At 41.0% G+C, this 17,173-nt stretch overlaps 2 protein-coding genes across 12 annotated transcripts in view; one reads left to right on the top strand and one right to left on the bottom strand.

Annotated features, from left to right (window-relative positions):
• Positions 1-17,173, bottom strand: part of LOC107225375 (stress-activated protein kinase JNK) — a 163,560-nt gene that overhangs the window by 67,132 nt on the left and 79,255 nt on the right. For 6 of the 11 annotated variants that reach the window (XM_046729785.1, XM_046729786.1, XM_046729792.1 and 3 more), the window contains one exon: positions 8,834-8,893. The exons of the other annotated variants lie outside the window; for them this stretch is intronic. The gene's annotated coding sequence lies outside the window, so the exon portion shown is untranslated. The remainder of the gene's footprint in view (positions 1-8,833; positions 8,894-17,173) is intronic. 11 annotated transcript variants of the gene reach the window in all.
• Positions 14,401-15,326, top strand: LOC107217776 (pupal cuticle protein C1B). Its single transcript, XM_015655437.2, has 2 exons — positions 14,401-14,523; positions 14,798-15,326. The coding sequence occupies exons 1-2, from the start codon at positions 14,509-14,511 to the stop codon at positions 15,089-15,091; spliced, it is 309 nt and encodes a 102-aa protein (XP_015510923.1). The 5' UTR covers positions 14,401-14,508; the 3' UTR covers positions 15,092-15,326.

Below are 17,173 nucleotides of genomic sequence, written 5' to 3'. Positions count from 1 at the left end.
AGCGGTTCACATTTATTTACAACTACTACGCCTATACGGTATTTTGAACTTTCCGCCCAACGCAACGTTGCCAAGTCGCTGTTTCTCACTGATCAAGTAATGAAAAAAAAGTGAAAAGTAGCTCACTTTTAACATTTTTTATAATTAAATGAATACCGCTTCTTTGTGTTATTTTTTGAGAAACATGTTTATTATATGTTCAATTAGTGATTTTCAGTTTTTCATAGAAATTCCAAGAAAATTACTGTAGTAACTTAAAAAAAAGGTGCGCCACAATGGGGGTTAGGATAGGGATCACATGTTAAATATGTAAATTTCAACTTGCAATATTTCAAAATTTAGCACCGCACGAAGGGTTTTAAAAAATTCCTACACATAAAGGGCACTCATAAGTATGTGTATTCAAAATTTGGAAAATATTAGAAGAAAAGTGTTTTTGGTGGGAACGTCCTTAAAGCAGCCGGTTATTGCCGTTCCGTGAAAATGCACATCTGCACAATACTTGTAAAGAATACGGTAGGTGGTGAAGGTAAAAAAAGTTCACGGCTCTGAATACGAGGTATCACAAATCATGCGTGTAAATTTTTACTCGGTCCTTCACCCAACGATCGGTCCGTTGAGTGCAGAACCACTCGGGAAACCGGTGGGATATATGGGATCGAAGTCATTAGCACTCGGTAACGTTGAAGACGGTATGCATGTCTGATATAAGTGAAGTTTGCGCACTAAAATATTATCCGAAAAAGAATAAAGTTCAGGGCAGAGAGGCGAGCTGCCGAGAACCGGGTTCCGTTCGACCTGGCACGCAGATGCAGATACAATGTGTTTTATAGGGGTCATAAATACGTGCCACATGGCCTACCTATAGTGATACGAACGACCCTATCCACGGTGCAGTAGTACCGACCTACCTACGCCGGAGGAATATCTTCCGAGAAGTTCCCGATAACGCGAGCAGCTTCCAACGCCACGTCGTCGATGGTGAAATGCCTGGGTCATCTAGCTCGAGAGGGAAAAAGAGAAAGAGAAGCAGCCATGGAGGGTAAGGAATGCCAATTTGTAGTGAAGTATTTGTCTGCCCGAGTCTCAAGGACTTCCCTGGCCTCCGCACGGTTTGACGAAATCGCTCAAGTATTCGGTCGAGGAACAAATTTAAGAATGAACTTCGAGATAAGCCGCGAACCTTCGGCTTGAGTATATTTATCTGTGGAGAACCTCTCAAGTTCTCGAAAATTTTTCATATCGGCGAACATTGATTGTCGGCCGACAACTTTTTGCCGATTGAATAACTATACCTCTCGAAGTTTTTCCTCGGCCAAGCTTTGTCAGGTCCAACTTTATACTTTTGCAGTATCGGATACGTTCTAAGTTCATACAGTTCGTAGTCAAGAAATTATTTACCAACCGTTGCGAACCAGCTATACATATACTACATGCGATTTGCAATGAGTGAGGGATTACTACCGAATGGAAATGATATTTTTTACAAAGGCTCATGAGGAATATTACTGAGCAATATCGAGAGAGCTGAGTAATTAGATTCTAAGACTAGTTGAGAGATTTATAGGTAGAAATCGGTAGCTAGGATTCAACTATACGTAGAGCTGAACGAGCTTGAGAATGAGAAAACGGGAATCCTCGCTGAGTAGAAAAGCCCTCGATCCTCTTTTATCATGGCTTCTCCTTTTCTAACCTGGAAGGATATCCTAATCTATATCAATATAGAAATTCCTTGCGGTTTCTTCTGTCGTTGGTATCTCTGATATGAGAGAACGCCATTCAGCGGAGCAAAAGTAATGAGATTTCTGGATCATTATTTCTAGTGGAAACAGTTTAAGGCGGTTCGTGGTTACACAGACCCAAAAAAATTTTAATTGCTTCTGAAAACAACCGGTATGGTTAGGCGATGCAGCTTGACAAAAGTGAGAAAGACCTCTTTGAAGTTGTGAGTAATTACAGAGTTAACACAGGCTTTAAAAATTGACTGCACCCATTATTTTCTAGTCCCACGTCAGAACTCGACACTGGGGACAAAAAATTTTCACAATGTCATTTCCTCATTCACGTCGGTCTCTCATTACGGCTTTTCATACCCAGTGAAATGAATTTCCTTCCAAGTATTGCTATTTTCATCCTAGCGAATATTTTCCGAACGGAATAGCGAAGACAATTTGTGGAATTTGTATCATAAAAATCGTCGTTCGATACTTCACATTCAACGATATGTCGCATTTTAATACGGCATCGAATATCTTGTCTTGTTGTTTCATTATGTACGAAAATTGTAAATTTGTTTGAGTTTAGAGTTTCATTGATCAATTCGGTTCGTGATAAATTTTATTTTAAATGATCGTGGAAGATTATTGAGGACTGAATAAGTCTTAGAATGAACGTGGAATGACGGGTAAAAGACCGAGAAGTCGTGCAGAGCGAAGATTTTCCGAAACAATTGGTTTCTGTATACCTATGTCTCTCTTTTTCTCTCTCTCTCTTTCTCTCTGTATTATATTTCGTTCAAGAAACTGGCTTTGGCTCTGGAAGTTTAACGAAATAGAGTTTAACAATTTAACTTGATTGTGAGAAAAACGCCAACATCAGTTGTAGCAGCAAAGTAAGCTAACTTCGCTTGCTTTAGAAACATTTTTCGGTTTCTTTACGATATCGGATCTTCGAGACCTGCAACTTTAAATGCTTCGTAAATCACCAAGGTTTCACCCGAGTAGCAAGCGAGAAAAGACATCGCAGAGCCAGTTTGAATATCAAGGATATCTTGTCACGGGATCAATATTGCTCACGTTCGCTGCATGAAAACTCTTCAATTTGTCAATTTTCAAGCGGAGAAAAGGATCGCTCAAAGATGGACAGGGCCAAGAAAATTTTATCGTGATGAAAAAAAGGGAATTCGCAAACTCTGCCACGTGAACTTTAAACATTGTTGGAAACACGTGAAGCGGGATCAATAACCGTAGAAATAACCCTCGGAGAGGATCAAGTGAGTAAATGTTTCAGGGCGGAAGCGCAAAGAACCGATAGGAAAAATAAAGAAGAAAGTCCGACATAAAGCCGAGTGAGGATAATCTTGGGATGCAGCAAATGATGGAAAGTAAATCCAAGGCTCGTGGGTACACTCCGTTCGCCACTGAGGTTACATCGCCTCGTAAAAATCCGACATTGTACACAAACGGGAGATAAGCCAACCTTCATAAATGTTCGGCCGTTGCGTGAAACTGAGGCGTTTTAGTGGCGTTAACTCCCTTTTTTTATTTCGTTTTTTAGTTATTCATTTTTCAAAACTGCCTCACAACAGCAGAATCGAAAAGGGATATAGTTTACGAGACAGCTGATTGAGCATCGTTCTTCACATCGTTCTTAATCAGGTTTGCAAAGTGACACGGGTTCATTTTCGATACGAAAGGTTTACTGCGGGTCTCGTAATTTGACGGTGATGGAATGCCTCGTTGGTCTCAGGTCCTCGTGTAGCGTAAGAGTTTTCAACGTTTTTTGCGGACCCATCATTGTGAAGGTAATTGAAGTTTGCATGCCATTTTACGAAAACGGATTATATGTATGGATTATATTATACACGCGAACAAGCTCCGTAAAGTTTTTTTTATTGTAAATCAATACTGTTAGCAAAGCAGAAACTCCGAAGTCTCCGCAGAACATGATTGATCCTACATTTCTAATTTGTTCAGATGGATGATTATACTCAACTGCGGTTCTTTTAGTTCCTAGCTTGGATCGTCGCAGGTTGATCTTCCATTACGGAAAATAGACGGAGAACGTCATTCATGGAGCTCGTAATATTACCCTACAGGAATAAACTAGACACAGCACGAAGAGGTTATGGAGCACCGTTAAAAGAGTAACAGGACCTCCAGAGAGTCGTATGGTCTGTATAGTTAGACGGTATCAGCGTTGCACGCAATAAGGACATGGAGTAACCTCTAGTATAAGCATCGTCTGGTCTTGATCAAGCTGCGTTGCTGTTCAGCAGAGTTACTTACTTCGCCACAGCGTGACTAATTGTAAGGGTGAAAATTCGAATACAAATAAAGACGTTGTCAGCAGTTGGCGGTGATTTTTTTCGGAATTTAAAGCCCAGCTAATTCAATACCCTGCGATCGAAATTCTCGTCATGTTTCTAGTGAGTTTTATAACTCAGCGAAAGGTTTTACCAAGCTCACGTACACACGCAAACTTTATTTCTCGAAGATGCTGTCTTTGATTTATCGCCAGGCGGCACAATTAGCAGCCACTTACTTGATGAGCGTCTGTCCTCAAGTGTGTTAAATGCTACGGTCTTGGAGATTGATTGCACCGCAGACTCGACGGCGACGTCGAGTCAGTATCGTTGTCGCCGGCGAAAGGTTCTGATCTTTCTCAGCGAAGGACTTGACGAAAGGCTTTTCTGAACTATCCCCGGATAATGAAAAAAAAAAGGGATTTTATTCTCGAGAGTGAGGGATTTATTTCCCAAGTTGGGGGACGATGGACATGTTTTCCGTCAACTGGATTACTCGGTAATAAAACCAGCGAGCGAAGGGTTCTAGTTGACGTTACTGCACACTTACGCAACTATGTTGTGTGCCTGTAAATAAACATACGGCAATATTTTTCAAACGATTTTTATGTGTCAGGATCGTTTTGATTCTGTGGAAACTCAAGCTTCTTCTCGGAACAAAGTCATAGCGATTCTTTTGTAATAATAAAATTTTCAGTGGCTACCCTTTGAACGCAATTACGGGATTTTTCAATTCTGTCAGAGTCCAGTGACAGCTCGATGCAGAAATGAGAAACGGGGCCGAGCGGCGCCGGACGTATTTATAACGCGGCGACCTTTGACGGGTAGGCGCCGCGACGCTCCGTCTATGAAAAAGCGTCACGGCGCTCTGGCCAAGCCAAACGTTGCCGACGTGGTCCGGCGCCATGCCACCCTAAATGCCACTCCCGATGTTCCGAGAGACAACGGAAACAACGGGGTCCAAGGATCGTATCAACTTGCCACCCTTCTGCATCCGAAAGGAGTGCAATAATATCCAATGCAGACAACGTTCGTTATTTCGGCTCGCAAAAAGTATTTCGTTACCAGCAGATTTTGTGGTAAAACATCACGTTATCACGATACATCGGTTGAGTTGTAGGCAAAGCCGGTCGCGTGTGTTTCTAGTGATTGAAAATAAAGGATTTTTGGATTGATCCGTGCCAGCGTTCCATGCACCAAGCGGTGAGGTTGAAAAAAAATTACCAACGTCGAATTCAACTTCACTCAGCATGTTGTTCAAAGTTCCTACACAGCTCCCGTGACTCTAGACAAAACTTTTTCAATTTGAATTTACATTTGACCTCAGGTTCCGACCTATTTTACCTCGGAGCATATGCGCAGAATTATTTACGCTCTGGGAATAACGTCGGCACGTAGCAATGCAGCAAAAAGCAATCTCTCCATACGTCCTCGAATTTACTGTTTACAGCGTATGGAAGGGAAATACGTACCGATGCATGGATCGCACATCTGTGAACGTGGCTTCAGACTTCAGAAATTGGCTTCAGACACTTGAAATATCGATTCAAATATTTTCGCTGTGCATAGACAGTTAGACACACACACTCGAATCGTCGAGTCGGTCAGGTTTATAGCTAACACTCGGAGGCTTAAGCAGGTAGTTTCTCGTTTGAACGAGGGGGTTCACTTACAATTAGTCGACAGTTTCAATTAAGCACAGACACTGCGTACCGTGAAGTTCCCACTTGAGGCGTCTCGGCATGGTTAACGACAACCAGGACCAGCCGGCTTTTGCAGTCTCTAGGCGCAAAGGCGTGGTGGGTTTGAGGACTGAGAAGACAATAACACATTCGCAAAGTGTCGGTGGAGCACCAAGGATAACGGTTAAGTCTTATTTACGTTAATCAATTCGTCAGGCCATTACTATTTGCGAATGGTTTGTCGCTCAAAGCTGCGCATACCTTGCTGTTGAAACAACGTTACACGACTACTCTACTTTTTCATCCCATGTTCCATTAATTTCCAAGGGTCGGAAGCCTGGTGGTGGCTGTCGATATTTCTCCTTCGCGAAGTCGGATTCTGTTCTGTTCTGTATTTACTATATAAGCGTGGATTCATCGACAACTCAAAGCAATTTTCCTCCGACTCCAAGAGTGGAACCAAGACATCTCGCATTCCCGCTTCTCGGGCAATGTACAATATAAATGAAACAATAATAAGCAAGGAGTCGAAGTGGCTCAGGCAGAGAAACGGAAAACCCGTTGAACTCAAGTATACAAAGGATTTATTCGGAATGAAAGGATGATGAATGTAACGCGATAAGCACCAATTAAAGCACCGGTCATTGTCATCGAGGATGTCAGATGTGAATAATGCTCGTTCCGGTGGACTGAGCAATTTGAAACCATGGCTGACCCGACCAGGTGCACGAAAAAGTTTTACCTCAGAAAACGATGTCACAGTCGAAGTAAGCTCGATTCAACAAAATATCGACACAAAATTCATGTCACGTAAGACTGGTCAGAACTGAAGCAAAGTGCATGGTTCTGTTCTTGGACATTTCAGCTCAAACTGCCGCACGCAATGACCTGTTAGTTGGTGCAGAAATCATCGATCGGAGCGCAAATCGATTGGGAATTTATTTATTATTCAAGGGTTGAGTGGGTAGTTGGGTTCCGCATTAAAGGGAAACGGGGCCCAATGGCCGTGGGATATGCACCGTCAACGCCGGAAATTGCACGAAGCGATACTCAATTACAGTACTTATACAGAGCGTGGTCATTGCACGACGAGAATCTGTTGCCGCAGCACGAGACTCGGTTCGCTGTTGGGGTACAGGGTGATCCTAGCGATTCCCAGATCCCGGCAGGGGTTCGTAAATGGAATTATCCCTCCGCTAAAACTACCCGCGGCCACAATTGGGTGGAACACCGGGATTCTCGGCGACCAATATTTACATGCTCCGACTACAACGGTGAGCAGAGGGAGAGACTACAGTGTAGAAGTAAATATAATATTTTAGCAAAAGATAACGATGTGCTCCTTAGCTATTCTAATCAAGATTTGAATACTCGATTATTTTCGTAGGTACATTTTTTTTTTTTTTTTTTTATTGCCAACACGACGTCATGATAGAAAAATTTCAGCAAAAGGTACCGAAAAAACAGCAACTTTTGTAAATGAATTTAAAAAAAAGTATGTGGCAGTGATTAGGTGCTTTTTATAGATACTGAACAGATGTTACTTGGCGGTTCTCTGCGTAATACTCAATTGTAGCCCAATTTTTCATGTCTTCGTTGTTTAGCGCGTATCACGAATTTATGAACTTGGGAGTTTTACGAATGACATCATTGAAGGAACATTCACGTATCTGCACGCTGGAAGATCAAGCTTGTCAAAAGTTCATTGTGTTTTTCTTTTGCGTTGCATTAGAACATTTTTCTCACCAACGAAAATTCGAATACGACAGTCGACAGCGGATGAAATATCACACAGATGTTCTCGCCGCTGGTTAAAATGATAATATACGTCGGAAGAATGTTTTATCTCATCGCTCTTTTTCAGGTACGCGACTGAAAAACGGTCTGCTCGCTGCTTAAGCCCGCGTGATCTATACATCTGCATGTTAACGTAACAGCGTTTCCAAGCCGCTCGACAAGTGTAGAATCCGAGGATCATCCAGACTAAGGAGAAGAAGAAAAACAGCAAGTTAAAGAAAAACGATGTAAGACACTGCGATTAGTCTGTTCGCTACCAAAATGCGCTTCTATGCGGACCTACAGCTGTTTACTCCGTCTTTCGATCATCTACCAGATGTGATTGTGATTTCAAGCCTCTTGGTCGCTATAACGATTTCACAGCAGGCTTGACCTTAAAGCTTAAAGATGTAATCAGTAATCTTGGGAACGTAACAATTTTCCTGGTGTGGAATAAAGGAGTCTTTTTCAAAATTTAAGGAAAGTAACATACCTTGAATTTATTGAATACCATTGCCTCTACTTTTATTGCGTTGAATTCTCTAAGGTAAGTTTGCAAGCTTGTACCAGTCGTAACTGTTAAAACTGCATTGGTACCGCTATCGTCGATTGGCTAATTAATCTTCGTCTCTAATTTCATATGCCAACGTGTTCATGAGTAACGAATAATAATCCAATTCAAATGCTTACTTTCCATTCTGCACGAGAGAAGGATACCAGGTATGACGGAAAACCGTGCAGCATCCGTAAGTAAACAAGATCGAATGTCAAATATTGAAGCTAGCTGCGATATGGACGCCCGTGAAAACTATTGGTTCAGAATTTATTTGAAAACTCTGGTGCGATTCGTTCGCACTGCAGGTTCGAATCGGCTTCCTCACCGCAATCTCAAATACATTTTTCACAAATGCTGTTGCCGAAATAGGAGATGGTATCCGACGTTGAAAAATATTTAAGTATATCCTGCAGAGGTACGTGAGTATTCAGTACCTCGGCTACTTATATGAATAAATTGAGTGAGACTAGGCACGTTGCATACGAGTTTCAATACTAGGTACGTATACGTATGGCTGCACAAAAATGCAGTTCTGTGTCGTACACACCGATGTGAAAACACGCGCGCAGTTGGCTCTTCATATAGAGCACCGGGAAATGTCGTGTTCTGTGTTATTTTATTCTGAAGAAGAAGCAGCATCCGTTGAAATGTGAACTATTCAAAGCATAGAAAGATCCAGGGAAAGAAATACGGTACCCTATTTCTATGCCTGAGATGTAAGCAAAACATCGGTCTAGCTGTACGTGTGTTTTTCCATAAAAGTATACGGAACAGTATAAGGTTTGGACAACTCACCTCTGGAGTTTGGAATGGGATCGACCGATCAGCAAGAAAGTTTAAGCCCGAAGAACGTACCTGAAACAAAAACACAATCTAACATTAGACGATTGCGTGGTTAACACCTTTCAATTTAGGATTATAAAATTTAGCAAACTAAGTTGGAAACGTGTTAAAAGGTGGGGAGATCCGCGATATTAACTACAACCTTTTTTTATTTTGCACCGAGAAAGCCAGGACCAGGATCGATTCGGTTCCGTATTTGCTTACTGGCTTATATTTCAGCGAAGGATAAGCTCGAGGCGCATTAGAATTTCAAATAGACTAAACTCCCCGAACGGATCACCGGGGTCGGATTATCGTATGGATATATAATCAGTCAAATATTACTCGGGGAAAAAATTGTACGGGACCGCATGGTTTTTTTTTAAAAAAAAAAAAAAAAGCTTGAAAATCTCCAAGGCAAGTGGGTTGGGACTCTTCAAACAGTTTCGTGATGAAAAAGCTTTGTTCGAGGTTCGTTCTGTGGGGATCATTTTCGTGAGTAGAAGCCAAGAAACAGTAGGATTTTCGGAAAGCCCTACAGACCACAGTGTGTGAGAACCCGTCATTCCTCTCTCCAAGGCAAGTGCCATAGCGGCACTTCTGGTCAAAGACTTGAGATATTTTTCTTTGAGGTAAAATTAACCATCGCGTTTCGAAGCTCAGCCCATTTATAAACATCCGTTTCAAAACGTTGTGACAGTAGGGTTAAATTGTCTGTGACAATTTGTGTCTCGACTCTATCGTGCCAGTGTATGAAAATACAGATTTGATTTTTTTCGCCATCAAAGTCATTTCAATTGTAGGAGAAAAAATGGAATGTTCGAATTATTCGCACTATAAATCGCGTGAAGTACAGTAAAATTGTTCGTTACATTTGTCTGTTTCTTCACTATCGCATGAATGCTTTTCCCAAAAGCTTATCTATTTAGTTTCTACGATAAGACGAAGCCCCGAATTGTCATCAAAAGCATTTGATATTTTGCGTAACAGACGTGCCCTATTGAAAAATAACAACTGGTTACGCGTGTTGTCATTTGTTTCCGGAAAAGAAATACCTCGATACTATTTCTATTTCGAATTTCGCCCTGACTGCCGCTTTTTGCACGATGTATAAGAAGACGGGCGGCGGATAAAGCCTGCACATAGCAAAGGATAAAGAAAGAACAAAAGTAGCGGCGCAGAGGCAGGTGAGTAGTAGGCGAGGTAACAGCGGCCGACGAGCACCAGAGGTAGAGAGGAAAAGAAGAACCAGGGTATAAGAGAAGGAGAAAGAACCATTGTACTAATTCACGACGCTAATGTGGAGAGTTTCTAAAGAATGGTGAAACAATGGAGCTTACTACACCTGTTCCGGTGCTCTTTGCACTCGCCATCGTTCCTGCAGCAGTGTCCCTCTGTCGACTCTTTTCGTGCCTCGACACGTGCCTCGGACGAGGACGATGTGTACCTCTCTACACAATATGTCTACCCAAGTCCCGTCAATCTTACGCTCTCGCCATTAGGGATCCTCTTTGGCATTGCACGGACCGGTCCAAGTGCCGAGAGTTTCAGAGTTTCTACGGTGCTCGAGAACTGACAAGAAAAATTATGAACACAACCTTCTTCTGCAAGCTTTCAGTCCGACGTTGCGGAAGGTCTTGGAGCAATCGAGAAGAAGGAGGGATAAAAACCGTCAAGTTTACGTTCTCATTCCAGGCGGTAATTCATGCAGTGATTACTTACCGGGTTGAGCATCGTCTACAACCGAGAAATAGTTTTTTGTTTTTTTTTGTTAGATATCGCAGCGACAACGACGAGTTATCGAGGATTCGGAACATCAACCGAGCTTTGATATATTGGAGTGGGCTGATGGAAGAGTCCAGACAAAGAAAAAAAAACACCCAACTTTAATGCGAGAAGTTGAAGCGGTCGTATGAAAGTAGGAGCTTTCATAAATTCGTTTTCCAGAATTTCTTCACTTGAACATCGGAGGCTGAAGGCAAAATAAATTTTTCTTCTTCTTCACAACATGTGATAATTCCCAGAGCATTCCTCCGATTTATCGTGTTTAAACATTGAAGATAACGTTCAGATATTAGAGGCTTGAAACTATACCTTCAATCTTTCAAATAAAGTACATGCTCACTGGAATCCCAAGAGCATTGTTAACTTACACATTATAACATTGTTAAAATTCAAACAACTCTGTTTTATGACAAAGTAGAATATGCTACTCCACCAAGTCACACGTGTAATACATAAGTTTCCAAGAAGTGAGCTAATGAAACTTTAACCGGCAAAACTTGCGCGAAGAAAAATAATGAAAAAAAAAAAAAATTATCTCTCAAAGACGAATGGGATAAATATGAAATAACCCTTTTCGTCGTATACAGCAAACGTGCCATCAACCGTGGAGGTTATAGCTTACGTTTTAATAACTTCAAGTTCCCCGCTTGATATGTCCTCCTCTCTCTTTCTCTCCGCACCTGTCCACAGAGACGCTTCTTAATCCCCACGGAGAGGGCCAAGAGTGCGTAGCATAACAGTTATCCCTACCGTGAGAGGCGGATTTGCAAGGTTTATTATATTTTTAATTAGCAACGGCATCAGCAACAGCAGCGGTAGCAACGGGATGGGATTCGGAGGGTACCGACGATGCCCTCAGCCAGCCAAGAGGAATGGGTTGAGAGCAGGCAAGAGCGTGTCTTTGCCGAGAGGAACTAACAAAAGATTTATACGTGGACCAGAGCGAAGCAGCAGCACGATGCCACCGAGTGAACCTTTTCTCTCAAATATTGCGGGTCTCCTGGGTTAATTCTGTTTCTACTCTATAGCCGAGCACCTCGCGAGAGATTATCAACCCTTAATTAACTTGGAGTAGACTCGAGAGGACAGCGTCGATTTTCTGAATGAAAGGAGCTCGGAGGGCGAAACTGCACGTTGCCGCTACTTTTACCACCGAGAAATTGGAGGTTTGATAACTTAGTTTTTCAGTAATTCCTCTTAACGCTTACGACTGACTGTGCACGGGTATTAATTATAACCAGTAATGCGGGCATGAGCGATCGAGGTCTTTCAGCGGGCGAAGGTATAAACCTACCCAAGGAAATATATTGCAGCGATCGTTTGAAACTCGACAACACGCATCGATCATACGAAGGCAAATCGAGATACTTTGCTACACGAAAATAGACTCTAATTCGAGTGAGTTTACCCCCTTCCGGCAAGCAAGGGTTGGTTATTATTACGAATGCCATGAGAGAGCCAGAGCCCTGAAATTAAGTGCTATTTTTAGACCTGAAATTACACGATATTCGAGATATACGTGTTCTGAATCCCTTATGTACCTAATAATTCGAAGTACTCGACAAACTTGCTCCATAACACTGGATTTCTTCATTTCATGAAGATACTCCATAAATACACAGACTTAGAGATGGCAATTCTTGATTCCAGAACTTCGTTATTTTCAATCATTGGAATCCACCGCGGCCCCGGTGTGAATATTTTTGAGTAGGTACGAAAAGGCTAGTTATTCGGCTGTGAAATGTTCAGAAAACAAGGATTCTTGCAACTCAGATTTCATGGCAAACCAGTAAAAAGAAATAGAAAATGGAATCGAATAGTTTCATCATCGCGCGATGTATTCGCGACGAATGTAAAGATTCCCGCGTACTCATCACGCGAAGTCTTGGCAAGCTGCAGGCGTGAACTTCCGTTACATCATGCATAAATAAAATGAAGAAAGGTAAAATAAGATGAAAAAGTTGCGATCGAAGTACAGCTCCATGCTCGTTCCGACGTATTTGCATCCCGAGCGACTGTTTCATGCCAGATTTCCCTTTTACTTTCTTTTATTTTTTTTGTCAGTAGTCTCGGGGTAAAGTGATAAGAAAAAGGACCAGAATGAAAATAAAGATAAATATAAAAGGAATAGCCGCACATAGAAGTAACAGAGGGGTTGAGCGAAGGGGGGAAAATAAAACGAATTTGCACCGGTAGTTCCCTTGGGTGATTGCGCAGATATTTTTCTTCTTTTCTTTTTCTTCGGACAATAATTAGAAATGGAAAAAAAAAAAAGAAACACGGACCATCGCAAAGGGGAGCATGAATAAAAATCGCGAGCATTGAGCGTTTGCGTTGAAGAATCTTTTGTACTTACATTTTTTCACAGGGATCGTTGATAAGTTGGAATAATCAGGGGTGCAGGATTACTCGAGGATGGAAAAAGTGTTGTAGAATTATTAATCTGATATATAAACTGATTAATTAATCTTCGCTTTCGTCGGCATGATTTTACCGGATAGTAATTTCATGCTTTTCACTATCGCAAAACATCCACTGCTCCCAGTGGATACGTCTCGACGTGTTCAGTGGCGGCGTTAATTTTGTCTGTCTCGGTAATTTCGTAGCCCTTATTATGATCGGCCACCGTGAGATAATGTGACGATAATAACAACTCCGGCATGGTGGCAGGTACGACAATGCAACCCACCATTATCCGCTTTCATGCTTTTTCCCATCACCGTTGAGTATCCTCGTAATATGACGATAAGAAAGGGAATTCAACGTTCCAGCATCTCTCGCCCATGAACGCTCCGATTTGTTGCGTGAGATTACAGGACCGGTTGTAGGGTGGGTTGATAATTTGAAGTTAGCCTGCATCAGGTACCGAATATAGTCCGGTCAAAGAATGACGCGAGGTGTTATTCATTCGGTACAATTTTTGTACATCTCTAAACAAGGCAGAAGCTAAAGTTGAAAAGCAAAGAATATCATCTCTTGACCATAGGATCCAGGATTCAAAAAATCTACAATAACATTTCTGGTCGCCCTGAGGAGGATATTAAAACTGCTATAATTCGGTCGCACGATTTACCAGCGTTCTCGAAATTTTTTACTCCCCTTACCGTGAAAAATCGCACAAGTTGACTCGGTTTCCTTTTGTTTCGACCCTCGCACCTTGTACTTGTAGGGAAGACTTTTCTTCAAAAATGTATAATGAGGCTTCTCAAGCGAACAATGTAAACGACGTACTTACGTACGTATATACAATACACGTAGTCAGATTTTCCTCAAGTTGGATAGTGAACATTAATCACGAGGATACTTTATATGCAAGAATATTTTTCGCCGATCAATATATGTATAAATTTAATCGCGAAACGAAAATAAATGCAGTAACAACTGCTAATACGAGAACTAAAATTCAGACTCTGTATCAATGGATTATAAAAACGCACGACTGCTTATCCGGCTCCTGCATAGGTTCACGAAACTTTTAATCACTGCCAAGACCTCGAGGTTCGATTATGCGTAAATTACGTTGCACGATTGTCAAATACTTTCCACCATAAATGGCCGATAGCCAAGGTTTCTTGCCCAAGATTGTCGACGAGGAGCACTTGGGACGGTACGTGTAACCTTCCCCGAGACACGCCTGAGCCATAAGCTGACACTAACAATGGAACACACCGTACATACCCAGTCACCCACTCCCATCGGAGTCGGGGACATCGATTCATTGCCAATCAAGCCACGTAGAGAAAATTATAAACGGATTGGTATATAAAGCCTGCCGCGGAAAACCCGGAGCATCATTCAGTGGTGAGATTCTCGGTTCATTCACAACCCCGCAGTCGATTATTTCGTACAAAATAAAAACCACCATGAAGAGCTTCGCGGTACGTATAATATAAATATTCCACTTTGCATGAAAACTCCAATCTTCGTGGCATCTACGTACTTGTCTGGTTTTATGGAAAAAGAAAATTCTGTAACAGTGAATCTCGATCTGTTCTTCGAGGAGAATATAAACGGTAGAGAGAAAAGAGAGAAAAGAGAGAAGCAGAGTTGTGATACATATAAGCTTTGTTTCTGATTCGGAGTTGACGGTGATTTGGGAATCGAGAATCGGAGCCGATCCTTAATTCTAATCAGTGTCAACGGTTTTCGCAGGTTTTCCTTATCGTCGGCGTCGCGATGTCCGTCGCCAATCCGGTTGACGTCGAGTCTATCGAGCCCGTAAAGACGACTAAGGTTGAAGATGCCGTGGAGCCGGTGGATCCGAGCGTGAGAGACAAACGCACCCTCCTCGTTGGCGCTGCTCCCTACGTGGCCCCGGTTGCTTATTCGGCCTACGCAGCGCCCGTGGCTTACACCGCCTATTCATCCCCCTACACGAGCTACCCCGTCGCCTATTCAGCCTACAGTGCCTATCCGTATTACGCTTCGTCCTACTACGTCGTGTAGAGACTTTGGGATGCAGCGCGGTGTCTGGTGGTAGGGTAAATGCATGTAACGAAAATTTTAAGAGTATGTAGTTGAGGGGGGAAAAAAAAAATCTTAAAAATATCACGAAAAATACGAACTATGTAACATTCTTAACTTATCGCTGCAGTAACTGATCTGTGCAATGTCGATATATTGTTATGAGACATGTATACGTTATGTGACAATGCGAAATAAATGTATTTATTAACAGAAATTCACATTATTTGAACCGAGACTGTTGGAAGGGGAAAAATTAACTGTGCCTTATATTTATTTTGTAACTTTTTTCCATGTGCGCAGATATCGTAGAAATTTATGCTCGATCCGATCGAGTTTAAACCTTCTGATTTATATGTACATATAGGTTGAACATAAAAACTTTTCGATCATTTTTCAGCAAGACCGGTTTACCCGAGACGTAATAATTTTTCTTCTTAAATTTTATGCTATGAAATAGTTTGGATCGTACATAGCTTTGAAAAGTATTATATATTTTGAAACGTAATTTTATTCAGATCATTGTTCGATGAAAAAAAGAGAGAATTAAAAATCGCGAAAGTTTGGATTCTGAAAAAAAAAAAAACTAAATATAATTTTACACTTGGGCAGAAATTTTCACCCCTTTCAGTCTCCAGGTGAAGTACATCAACTGTTTTAGTCACAACCTGAACACGAATAAGAAGAGATATTTCCAAATGCATGTGAGTATTAGACTAATATAATTACCGCATTAATCGTACATTTATTGTAAAGTAAATGTGAAACCCAGTTGACATTGTAAATGTTTTTTAGTACCTATCTATAGATTGATAAGAATTGTCAAGGGTTTATAAAAGGTGGACAAATTTAGGATATGTTGCGGATAAGGCAAAGTTGATTTGGGAATACAAAGTGAACTTCTTTCGGATTTTGCAAATTCAGGAATTTCGTAAGAACAAGCGTAATGCGAGGAATGTAAACGGGTTTAAGAGAAAAGGGTTTCTTCGCTCCCGATTCCGCCTGAAAAATAACAAGAACAGTTTCAACTCAACAGAGAGTTATTCGTGAAAAAAAAAGAAAGATAAAGTACAAAATGAGATAGGAAGTAAAAAATAAAAACATGTAACCAGGTACGCGATATGACTTCAAAGGATTCTGTATCAACCAAAGTGCGGTACGTTGTATTTCACGGTCTAATTACCCGCACTGAAGTATGCAATAAATTGTACAAACGTGCTTAGTAATTACAGTAACTGTGTGTGTGATTAAATTGGACAAACAAAAGTTTTTACCACGTTAAAAATGTGCGGTAGGTTTTTTTTTTCTAAATGCTGTATTCTGTATTATTTAAACGACATAATACAATAAGAAAAGAACACATGTCGCAGTTCGATTCGAGTTTGAGAATTTTTCGACATGGCACCCATAATTTATATCAGCGTTACAACAAAAAAAAAAAGGAGCGAACAGCATGAAAAAAGTTTTCATAGTATTCGGCAGTTTCGATTTTGTGGAACAATAAATCAGGGGTTAGAAAAATGTCGTATTCTTCCTTGAGGATTACGAAAACTTTACATATTATATCGACCCTAAACCATTCATATATAGTATTTTTGTAACCCACACTGATCTTCTAAAGGCAAACATTAATGATATATATTTATGTAAACACACATTACGATGTTACATGAAAAAATGATTTACGAATTTCCATCGTGGCACTCTTGGAAAAGTTTGTTTCGGTTGAAAGAAAGATTCAATTCGAAGATGAGCCATCTACGTCACGTCGAAGCTTGCGCACATCCGATTTTTCACTTTTTTTTAAAAAAAGTCACTTTTAGAAAAGTCAAGATCATTTTTAATGCTCAGAAATCGCAGTGGTTTAAGGTGCGTGGCTGGTATCGTAAGAATACAAATTTCTAGTGCAGAATTACATTTTTCACAGGTAGGTAAATTACTTGTCGATTTGCTGCGATTTACATTTTCCGTTTTAGAGGATCTAGCCAGCTATTGATAAAATATCTGTTTGCATCAAGTATATGAAATCGTTAAATCGTAAGAGTTCGATTATCAAGCACCAAA

This window comes from Neodiprion lecontei, chromosome 1 (assembly GCF_021901455.1).
Source record: "Neodiprion lecontei isolate iyNeoLeco1 chromosome 1, iyNeoLeco1.1, whole genome shotgun sequence".
In the NCBI taxonomy this organism is placed as follows: Eukaryota; Metazoa; Arthropoda; class Insecta; order Hymenoptera; family Diprionidae; genus Neodiprion; species Neodiprion lecontei.
Note: the sequence above shows the minus strand (reverse complement) of the source record. Positions and strands in the feature narration are given on the sequence as shown.